At 36.8% G+C, this 12,584-nt stretch overlaps 1 protein-coding gene across 2 annotated transcripts in view; it reads right to left on the bottom strand.

Moving 5' to 3' along the window:
• SP4 (Sp4 transcription factor) overlaps positions 1 to 12,584 on the bottom strand; it is a 75,847-nt gene that overhangs the window by 30,630 nt on the left and 32,633 nt on the right. For both annotated transcript variants that reach the window (XM_046670599.1, XM_046670600.1), the window contains exon 4: positions 598 to 826. In XM_046670599.1, coding sequence (XP_046526555.1) covers positions 598 to 826 — 229 coding nt within the window. The remainder of the gene's footprint in view (positions 1 to 597; positions 827 to 12,584) is intronic.

The raw sequence follows: 12,584 nt of genomic DNA, 5'->3' as shown, positions 1-12,584 counted from the left end.
CCAACAGTCCATTAATGTAATGCACCATATTGACAGAATAAAAAACAGGAACTACATGATCATCTCAACAGAGAAAAGCTCCTGACACAATCCAATACCCTTTCACGACAAAAACACTCAACAAAGTAGGACTAGAAGAGAGCTTTCTTAACTTAATTACAGGCATATATGAAAAACCCAGAGCTAATATCATAGTTAATGGTGAAAGACTAGATGCTTTCTCTAAGATCAGGACAAAAACACATTAACTGATATAACACACACACCATACAATTCACTCATTTAAAGTGTACATTTCAATGGTTTTTAATATATTCACAGAGTTATGCATCCATCACCATTAAGTTGTTTAAAATTTTTACATAATAAATGAAAAGAGAAAACCATAAAAAAAAGTATAAGGTACAAAGTAAAGGACCAGTGAAATCCCATTCCTAGAGTAACTCAGTTTAATCTCCTTCATAACAATGCCACATCTTAACTTCCGTGCTGCAAAGCTAGTGATGGTCCAATGATCAAAAGTACGCAGCCAATGGCTTGGTTTTAACTACTATTTGACGCCTTCCAGAGAGAGAGAGCTGGTAAGAGAGCATTTACCTTCCTTCTCCTTCCCTACAATTAGGACAGGAACAGGCAACTCTTCGAAGCCTCTTGCCAGGCTGCACCTCTTGATCAGAAGCTTGCTGGCCTTGCTGCAAATGCACTTGTGTGAGTTGGTCAGGACTAACAGCACCTATCGTTGCATTAGCAATTCCTCCCACTGCTACAGTCACCGGAGCTATCGTAGCTTGCTGGACTTTTACTCCATCTTGTCCTTGCTGCTGACCTAAAAATGGGGGAAGGGAAAAAAGAGTTTTATAATGTATTCTATTCCTAAAGAAAGGATAAAAAAAATTTCCATGTGGACATTTTAAAGCTACCATATTTGTTCTAATAGATAATCTGCATAAAGTACAAAAGTAAAGAGGTTAATGATTTATACTATGCCAATCCTCCTAAAATATAATATTCTTACTTTAGTAGCTCAGGCTGCCTCTATATCTGGTTCGTGGGACTACACATAAATCATTTAACCCACTTGTGGCTTAATTTCTCCATCTGTAAAATGAAGATAATAATACTTGCCACCTACCTACCTCACTGAAGTGCCATGAGGATTCATGAGACTTTATTTGAAAAGCACTTTGAAATCCTCAGATGAAAGACGCTATATAAATACAAAGAATTATCATTTCCACAGTAAGCAACATATCTCATTCACTCCAAGAAAATACAGGAATGAAAAGTAACTAAACAAAGGATTAAGTTTTATGGACACTTCTCATTCCTAATACTTTAAATTAAGCAAATATCTCTTTAGTGATGAGTCTTTTTTCAATTATACACATTAAGTCGTTTTTTAAAATGCAAAACCACCCATGATTATCACACACTGTCACTATCACCAGAAAACAGATGTTTAGGATCTGTTATTACTTTATTCACTCATGTTATATAGCTTAGACCTCACCTCTCAGGCTAGTACATATACCAACTTGGCTTCTTCACCTAGGGAAAAACACAATAAACAGTACATAGTATGACAAAGGACATCTATTTACATGGGTTTAATTGATCTTGAAGTCCACATGGGTACACCTACATATATTCTTTCTTTCAACACAATTCTACTTTCTTCCCATCATGTGTGGGATGGCAAGTATGTGAACGGACAGAAAACAAAATACCAATTTATGAAGGAATGCTCCCACCTCAGAGTGTTGATGTTAAGGATTAAATAAGTGAATTTCTACAAACCCCTTACTACAGTGCCTGGCACAGAATTGTTCACTACATGTTAGCTATTATTACTACCAATCTCCACTGAGTTGGATGGCAATACAAGAACAAAATATGGTAGCAGAAACAAACATGTGAGTATCAAGTATAAAACAGAAGGGCTTATTTTAAAGCTTAATGTGTAGTACTTTAAACATTGTGGAGTAACAAAGAAAAGACACTAAAAATTAGCAAGTGAGAAAATAGAACACATTTTCTCAACAAAATTAAACCTATGACTTTCCCAGCCAAAGTCAATCTCACCCTCCTGTGTATTTACAACACTTTGAAACCTTTGGTAGCATCGATAACATAATACAAATAAAAAATATGTATTTTGTCACAGTTTTAGTACAGATACATATTTTAGTTTTTCTACTAAAGTTTATATTTTTGCTCCTCTTTGAATTCACATGGTATGATAGATAAAGCAATGCAAGTAAAGTCAAAAGTTGTGGATTCATGTCCTGTTTGCTGACTGCACTTGGAGATGCTCCATTTCCCCACCTCCAATAACGCCTACCTCCCTAAAATTCCTGTCCCCTATCTACTTTCAAGAGTTGTTTATGAAAATCAAGTTGATTTCCTAATGGGTAAAGGCTTTGTAAATTGTAAAGCAATACATAAATGTGAAGTATAATCCTGATGCCTCAACGTATCTTTTGAGCACATACAAGTTCACATGTCCAGTAAAACCAGATTCCTTAAGAATGACCTTGGCTAAGAAAACTATTCAAACTACTTGTGTATCTAGAAGCACAGTGATACACATACTCCCTGTTTACTGCAAAAAACATATTTCTGGAAATGGAGGTTCTGTCACAGCCAGCACTATATAATGTCTTCATAGCTTGGTCCCTATGGAGATGCAGGTATTTTAAGCTGGCAAGTATTCTTTATATCCCCTGAAGTCCTGAGATATTTCTGGCCGTAATTTTTCCAGCTACTGTTCATACAACAATTGGTCCTTCCTTTCAGGTTGCAATGATATTTAAGATGCTCGTCATTATATCAAAGAACTGCCCTCCTAATGGCCAAATCCAATGTGCATTTTCTCAAGGAGCATTACACGGTTGCTCTGCTGCATTTGCGTTTGACACCACTGACCACCCTGTCCTTGAAACCTGACTGCCTGAGCTAACTCCCTACATTCTCAGAAACCCCTTCCTCTCTGTTAGCTCTTCTTATCAGCATTTAAATCTAAACTTAAGTCACAATCTTAAAAGATTTCTCTACACTGGTTGCCTTTACTCCTCTTTTCCCATTCTTTCCTCAAACTACTGAAATCAGGTGTCCAACTCATCATTCTGCTAAAATGATGACAGAACTAACAATTTCTTCGTTTGTAAATCCAAAGATACTCTTCCCTTTGATCTTATTTCACCTCTCTGGAGCACCTGGAGCTGCTAATCCCACTCTCTTCTTGAAATGCTCTCCCCCTAGTGCTTCTCTGATACTACTCGCCACTGGGGTTCCTCCTCCTTCCCGAATCACCCCCACATCGATGCCTTTCCTAGGCTGCTCTTCAGGGTTCTGACTTCTCTTCTTCTCTCTCATTAGGTTAGCTCATCACTTTCATAACTTTTACTACTTACTATGTGTAAGCTGATGTCTACTAAATCTGTACCTTTTGCTCAAATACCTCTCAGGAATGTCATACTCTTAGTGTCATCTGCCAGGGAACATTTCCACCCAGATTCTCACGGGCAATGTGTGAGGAATCAGATCTGTAAGTTCTCAATCTGTGAGTTATCCCACTCTCCTAAACTAGCTCTTTCTCACTGTCAAAGAGAAAACCCGAAAGTCATTGTTGACTCCCCTCCATATCCTCCATTCTCCCACAACAATGGCTATCATTTTATACTTACTTACTTTACTGGATGTCTTACATATATTACTTAATCCCTCACATCCTCATGGGTTGAGTATTGCTGCCCCAATTTTAAGCTGAGAAAACTGAGGTTCTGAGAGGTCCATAAAACACCCAAGGTGACGAACTGTCTAAGCAACAGAGCTGGAATTTAAACCCAGGTCTAGTTAACTCCAAAGGCTGTTTTCTTCCCATGATAAATATTACTTATGCTGATCAGTAGTCCGTGTTGACCCTACCCATTCAAAATATCTCAAATTTGTCCATTTTCTCCATCCCTACTGCCTGTTGTCACTGTTATACCAGTTTTGCCCTTTCAAATCTCCATTCTGCATATACAAATCTCGTTCCCCTAAAAGTTAATGGGCCCTCAATGCATTCACAATGAGGTCTACATTTCTCAACAAGTACAGAAAGTTCTTCATAATCTAGCTCTTGCTTACTTTTATAGCTTCATCTTTTGGTACTCCTCCTCCATTCCCACTCTCAGCACCAGCTACACTGAACTCCAATTCCCTCTAATGTTCCATCTTGATTATCTCTGGGCCTTTGAATAAATACAGCTGGAACTCAACACATTCTCCCATGTCAAATCTCCATCTTCCTCGGTCTGACGAAAGCCAATTCATCTTACAGAACTCAGTTCATGTGTAATTCCCTTTGGGAAGTCTTCCTGATAAGTGCCTCTCTGAATCCAGGTCAGATATCACTTCTTCATTTTCCTATAATATCCTATACATAGTTTTATCATATCAGTGAACAAACTATATGGTGAAAGTATACCGTAAATGCTTATTTATTTTGTCTTTCCAACTAGATGGTATATTGTTGTCTTTGAGGAGCTAGGTACACCTCCCTTTGTTTTCCATTCCTAAAAAGGTATTGCCCAGGTATGTTAGACTTATGAACAAATGATTGACCCATATGTTACTGGATGATGTCACTGTGTTGAGCTGATATTAGGAGTACAGGAATTTCTCCTAAAGTGTAACTTTTTTTATAGGATGAGCATGACTTATTAACTAGAGAATAAAATTTGCATTGAGACCATTACTAGTTATAATTCAATCAGGAAAGTTAGGACTATAATAAAAAGTAACCACAGGAAAAAATTGTTACACAGGAAAAACAGTTGGTTTGTTGGAATGACTTTGTGTCCAATTTCTCAAGTAAAAACTGATGATAAAGATGTTAAAAAATATATAAGAAGCTGTACCAATGACAGTGCTGGTGATAATGGGAAGGACGTCATTATAGAAACAAATTATACATTATAGTCATAAAACACCTTCATTATTGAAATATCTGAAGGAAAAAATTTATTAATGCTCTTTTGAAACTCTAGTTTCTAACCTCTCTGTTACCAGTGAAACTGTTTTATAACATAACTTTACAAATCACTCAAAATTTCTTGGTAATGTAACTAAGCATCATGGTGGAACAGACTGAAGGTGACCCTTCTTTTCTCTTCCTTCCATGCTGCCAGAGGTAAAAACATCCCAAGGCTGCTTGAAGCAACCAAGCCATCCTTCTTATTCCTTTCTTTTTTTGTTCTGTTCCCTTTTTTCAAATACAGAAACTCGGCCAAAGGTAAGTGGGGGCAGCTGGTTCGTTAGGTGGCATAATACTAGATTGCTAGATACTCAAGAAAATCTAGAATGGGTATCTGGGAGACACTCTTGGTTTCTTGCACATTTGCCTTTAGCACCAGCTAGAGTGGTCTTTTGTCTCAATACAGTACTAATATCTGAGGCTTGAATTTAAGCTTAGAGGAAGAAGGGAAAGCAGAGTAAGGGAAAACTAGTAAAGGAAGACAGCATCTTCCATACAGACTAACCAGGTTCTCTGAATTTTGAGGCAGGGGGTCTATACCTAAACCAATAAAGTATTACTCAGACTTGCATTTCAGCATACTTAGCTCCCTAAGAGACCTCAGGGGACTCGTTGAGTTAGAATTTGAGTATTCTTGGTTTCTCTAATCAGATAACCATCTCATTCCATCACAATATGAATCACAAATTATTTCTGACAAAAGCTGCTCAGAACAGAGGACCCCTGTGTGGTTTTATGTCCTTTGGCTATCAAAGCTCCCAACACACTGGAAGTACTCAATAAATGTTTCTTAAATAAAGTGAATGGTGGGGCCGGCCCGGTGGCACAGTGGTTAAGTTTGCACGTTCCGCTTTGGTGGCCCAGGGTTCGCCAGTTTGGATCCTGGGTGCAGAGCTACGTACCACTTGGTAAGCCATGCTGTGGTAGCCATCCCACATATAAAGTAGAGGAAGATGGGCACAGACGTTAGCTCAGGGCCAGTCTTCCTTAGCAAAAAAAAGGAGCATTGGCGGCAGATGTTAGCTCAGGACTAATCTTCCTCAAAAAAAAAAAAGTGAATGATAATCTAAAATCCATATAAAAACAGAAGCTTTCTTACAAAAGTAGGCCAGCAGATCACAGGGCTACTAGCTGACACCTAGCTTGCAACAGACATGAAATATCAGTGGCAAGATAGTAAGAAAAAGAGTAAGTGGACATTGACCATAATTCTCTCCTGCTTCATTGATCTGGAATTCAGATCATTTAGGAGTACATCCCAGAGTATAAATCACAACAACCTGCCCCTGAAACCACTGTATCTCTTTTCTCTCTGGTATCAGATTTATCCTGTAATACATTATCCACATTCAGCAAGATCTTTTTTGAAGAGTATTATAAATTAAACTTCAAAAAAGAAATTACAACTAAATTTGCCATTTAATAAGAGAATAGGCTAAGATTTTTCCCTTTCTACTTATTCTGAAGAAGATAAATATAACTAGTATTACAGATATATATACACATATATATATACACGTTTTTTTCTGATTTTAACAACAATGCATGCTCACCAGAGAAAAGTACGAAGGAGGAAATAAAATCATCCATATATTAATTACCCATAGATTATCACTATTATGATTTCAGTGTATTTGCTTCTAATCTTTGTTCTGTGTGTTTTAATGACACAATTCTACATAAACAATTCTGTATTCTGTTCTATTTCTTTAATAATATAAGTGCTTCCAAGTTACTGGCATTCTTTTAAAATAATGTAATGGCTGTACAATACTTCATCACATACATATACTATTAATTTATAAAATCATTACCCAAGTATTAGACATTTAGGTTATTTTGAAACAATTATTACAAGTAACATATAAGCAACATAAATAATGAACCACTTGAACAAAAATATTTTTTCTTATTACTTCCAAGGGACAGAGTCCTAGAAGTGAGATTACCAGGTCAAAGAATATGAAAAACTCATGAGACTTTCTACACAGATTACAAAATTATAGGAGTATATACAGAGAGCTGCATTCATTGATATTTCTGCTAAAAGTATATGAGAGTACACCTGCACTCATGCACAAGAGAAATTCAGTAAGATTTAAAAAAATATTTAAGAGACAAAAAATTGGTATCTTGCTGTGGTTTTTAACAAAAGTCATTCCTACTCTCTCACCTCTAATAGTCTCTATATCCTGAAGGTGTGAGCCAATGCAATAAAATAAAGAAATAAGAGATCTGTATGAGGAAAAAAACTCTAGAAAATCAACAAATTATTAGAACAAATATGACATTTCAGCAAGATGGCCAAATATAAGATCAACACAAAAAATCAACAGTTTCCCCCTATATCAGTAACAATCAATTCAACAAGCAAAAGAAAAAATACTCCATTCACAACAGCAACAATAACCATGAATACCCAAGAATCAATCCAATTAGAAATGTGCAAAGTCTTGAGGAAGAAGATTTACTAAAGGACATAAAACAAGACCTAAATGGACAAATATATGTCCATACATAGAAAAATCCTCATTGTAAATGTGTTGACTTTTCTAAAATTAATCCATATGTAAAGTAAATGCAAGCAGAAATTAAATTAATATTTTCCATTAAACTCTACTAGCTCATTCAACATGTGAAAGATCAGCCAAGACAATTTTGAAAAAGTGGATTAGAAAAAGATCTGTTACAAAGCTATAGCAATTAAAGCAATGAAGTAATGGCTTAGAAACAGGGTAAGAGAACTGAATAGAGGTCTAAAACAGGAACATGTATACAGGAAAATTTAGTACATGGTAGAAACGACGTCTCAAATCAGAGGGAAAGGAAAGACAAGTGTTTCGGCTTGGGACTACTGGCTGGGTCTATATGACTGAGCGTGCTGGTGGGGGTGGGCAAGGAAGTGCAGATCTCAACCTCACATCATTAACAAAAGTAAACTGCAAACAGGTTTAAAAAAAACTAAATGTAAAAACAAAACACAAAACAACAAAAAATATTAGAAGAAAATACAGAACTACCAGGGTCTTTTTAAATGAGACCCCAAAACAAAGGACAAAGGAAAACACTGATAAACTTGACCATTATCAGAATTTTACATGTCTTAAGACTAGTATACAACTGCACTATCAATTGCTTAGATCAAAATCTGTGGAGTACTCCTTATTCTTGATTCCTGTCTTTCTCTCAAACTCTATTACCCTCCCTGCTGACAGCTCTTTCAAAACAGATCCAGGATCCAAGCATTTCTTCACCACCTCCACTGCCTGCAACTTAGCCCAAGTCACCATTTTCTCTTATTTGATTACTACAATAGCTTCCCAACAACTGGTCTCCCTGCCACCACAGCCCTGTTCTCTAAGTTCATTTATAACATAGTTCCCAAAGAATCATTCCAGAGGCCGGCCGAGTGGCGTAGTGGTTAAGTTCACGTGCTCCACTTTGGCAGCCCAGGCTTCGCAGGTTTGGATCCCAGACACGAACCTATGTACTACTCGCCAAGCCACGCTGCGGTGGCATCCCACATATAAAACAGAGAAAGATTGCCACAGATGTTAGCTCAGTAACAATCTTCCTCAAGCAAAAAGAGAAGATTGGCAACAGATGTTAGTTCAGAGCCAATCTTCTTCACCAAAAAAAAAAAAAGAATCATTCTAAAACATAAGTCAGATCATATCACTTCTCGGTTTAAAATCCTACAATGGTGCTCCATTTCATTCAGAATGAAAGCCAAAGACCTTATAATTGCCTACAAGGTTCTAAATAAACTGGCCACCCATCATCTCTCCAATCTCATCCCCTGGCTCACTCAACTTCAGCCATGCTGGCCTCCTTATCGTGCCTTGAACACACTAGGCATAGTCCCAACTTAAGGCCTTTGCACTCTGTTCTGTCTGCCTAGAATGATCTTTCTCCAGAATATATATGTTCAATGTTCTAACTTCCTTCGGGTCCTTGATCTAATACTAGCTTCTCAACGTGTCCTACCTACCCTGATTGCTCTATTTAAAAGTTATGGCCTCCCCTGCCCAGCCATCCCATTCCCCTTACACTCTGCTTAACACTCTTTTTCCATAGACCACAAAAGGACGAATACATTGCAGGAGTGTTTCCAACAGTAAAAAATCAGAAACAACCTAAGTAACCATGAACTGGGGAACAGCTGAATAATTGTAGACTAGTTATACAATAGGAACGTTCTATACTAATTAAAAACAATGAGAGAAATCTTTATATACTAACTGATGACAGACCTCTAATACAGGCGAATGAACCAATCAAAGCTACTGACGTTTGTATTATGTTATGTACCACTACAGGTATTAGATGTTTCCTACAATGACACTCACACGTAATAAATAAATGGGAAAAAGTCTGAAACGATACATAACAAACTTGATTAAGAGTGCTTAGTTCTAAAAAAGGAGTCTGAGATTGGAGTGCAGTCAGCAGGAGGTGACTTGTACTAGTTGCACATTATTTTTTAACAAGGAAAATGTTTCTATGTATTACTAGCATATTAAAGACTAATTTTAAAAGGAAAAAATGTTGGTAATTAATGGGCTCAATATGATATTTGATTATTGCTTTTATCTGCATTTATTTGCTTCCTAATCCAACTGGTCCTTATTTCTTATGGAAAAAGTGATTTGCAAGTTTTTTTCTTGCAGTGAATAAAAGGTAACACTTCCGTGTAGGTAAAACACATCCACAAACTTGAAAAACAAAACCAACTATCTATCTAAAATTAACCAACTACCAATTCACCAAAAATAATCTGTTTAGTAACAGTGAAGCAGGAGGTTGAAAATACTATTTTAGCTACATATGTTTCATAATTTTTTTTTTACACATAGCCAAAGAAATAAGGTTATCTACTTGAATTGATCAGGAAAAACAAAAACTGTTGATTTCCATAATATAAAACTTACCACAGAAGGCTAGGGGAACTTTTTACTGTTCTGAGTAATACTAAAATGATCCTTAACTTGGCCTATTTAGGTTTATTTCCTCTACAAATTAAACTTGGAGTCTGCCTAAACAAATGTCTAAGGGCTTCTGAAGGTATATATAGGAAAAAATATGTTTCCTTACATTGCAAATAATTTTCAATCAATATACCGTGAAATAGGGTTTGGGTTACTCTATAATCTGACTTCAAACAAACAAGGTGGTATATATATACAATGGAATACTACTCAGCCATTAAAAAGACAAAAACGTCCCATTTGCAACAACATGGATGGACCTTGAGGGTATCGTGTTAAGTGAGATAAACCATACAGAAACAGACAAACACTGTAAGATTTCACTCATATGTGGAAGATAAACAAACAAAGGGACAAACAGAACAGTCTAGTGGTCACCAGGGGGAAGAGGTTGTGGGTGGACACAAGGGGTGAAGTGGCGCACCTATATGGTGACTAATAAATAATGTACAACTGAAATTTCACAATGTTGTAAACTATTATGACCTGAATGAAAACAAAAAACCAAGGTGGCTATAAAGTCTTAAACACAAAAAGATATCCAAGTATGTCTAGGGCTGGGGGGATGGGGAGGAGAAATGGGGAGTGACTGCTAATGTGTCTGAGGTTTCTTTATGGAGTTATGAAAATGTCCTAAAATTAGATCATGGTAATGGTTGCACAACTCTGTGAATATACTAAAAGCCACTGAATGTAAACTTTAAATGGCTGTATTGTATGGTATATAAATCATACTTTGATAAAGCTATTCAAAAAAAAGGTAATCAGAAAAAAAATTCTACTTTTGTTGGTTCTAAATCTCTTTAAACTAGTGCTTCTCAACTGGTGGTAATTTTGTCTTCCAGGGAACATTTGGCAATGCCTGGAGACACTTTTGGTTGTCACAACTTAGGGGATTATTACTGGTATTTAGTGCGTGAAAGCCAGGGATGCTGCTAAACATCTTACAATGTACGCAGGACAGGCCCCCAAAACAAAGAATTATCTGGCCTAAAATGTCAATAGTGCTGAGGTTAAAAAACCCTGCTTAAATTTAGCTTCCAAATAACTCACGAATGTTCATGGCTCTTATTTTGTCATATCATTATCAATAACCATAACCAAAATCAAATATATGAAAAATTAAAATATAGTACATTTGCATGATACCTATAAAAACTATAAACTACATGAGTCTCCAGAAAAAAAGAGAAACTACATGCATCTGAATTAAAGTCTACAAAGGGAGTAATATAAACTTGGGAATAGGCTGTGACAACTCTGACAGATACATGACTTGGATGGACTCCACAGTACAGTGGTAGTAAAAACAATAATATCTTGCATTTGGAAATGATGCTTATTAATTACAAAATACTTCTTTACCTTATTCAAGAGCTGTAACTATGTGTTTTTCTAGAGATGAACTATAACCTGAGAATACTAAGAAATAACTTAGTGCTCTCTGCACTTTAAATGAAGGTAAACCATATTAAGCAATGACTTCCAGAACTATTTGCATACCCTGGGTCATATACAATTTGTAAACCAATACTGAGTTACCGAGTAGGCACAACAGTTAAGCAGAGCACACAGATTAAACAGAATTTTGGAGTCAGGCAGATGAGTCTTTGAGTTCTAATTCTCTCCACAGTTTCTTTCTTTGAGGACCTGATGGGAATTATCGGAGATAATGTATGTAACACACTGAGCACAATGTCTGGAATATGATAAACACTCAGGAGGAATGTTAACTCCAATATATCTAAAATTGCATAATTTATTAACTACAAATACTTAACAGCCATTCGGATTTCTATAAGTCTTAGATCTCTGGATGAGAACCTAGTGTACGACTGAGATTTATTCATTCAACAAACATTTCCTGAGAAACCGCTATGTGCTTAACACTGCTGGGGAAACAAAGATGAGTAAGATCTGACCTGAAACTCTCACCTGTGGGGGAGACAAACTCAAACAAATAACTGTACTATGTGCAACAACAAAACCATACATAAGATGCTTAAGTAGTACAGAGGAAAATGATTTGCCATTAAGGAGAAACAATGAAGGCTTCATGGAGGAGATGAAACTGCTGAAAGGTGGGAAGAGTAAAGGCAAAGAGGAAGGCAGTGGGAAGAATATATTTAAAGGCAAAACTGAGACAGCACATTGCTAGGGATTAAAATTCAAGGAAGTGGGGGCTAAAGATAGGGCTGGAGGGATAGATCAGGAAGGGCTTTATTCAATTTCTTAAAGAAGTGACTTTCTGCAGTGGGGGTGGGTCCTTGTTAAAGTATCGTGCCCATACCCCTCAAGCCCAGTCCAGAGAATAGCTGCCATATAATAATCACTTACGTTTACTGAATTTACTAAATGGCCAGAACTGAACTCAATTACTTTACACTTACACTTTGTCATCTAATGCTCTCTCCTAAGGCTCTGAGAGGACATGTAAATTTGCCAAGGTTACACATCTGCTATCAAGTAGCAGAGCCAAGGTGTGAACCTAGGTCAGCCTGAACCCAGAGCCCTGCACTCTTTTCCAGGTGGCTATACCACCTCCCTGGGAACCAAGGATATTATTTGGGCTTTGG

The sequence above is a fragment of the Equus quagga genome, chromosome 8 (assembly GCF_021613505.1).
Source record: "Equus quagga isolate Etosha38 chromosome 8, UCLA_HA_Equagga_1.0, whole genome shotgun sequence".
Classification (NCBI taxonomy): Eukaryota; Metazoa; Chordata; class Mammalia; order Perissodactyla; family Equidae; genus Equus; species Equus quagga.
The sequence above is the reverse complement of the archived record's forward strand: the minus strand, read 5'-3'. Positions and strand labels throughout refer to the sequence as shown.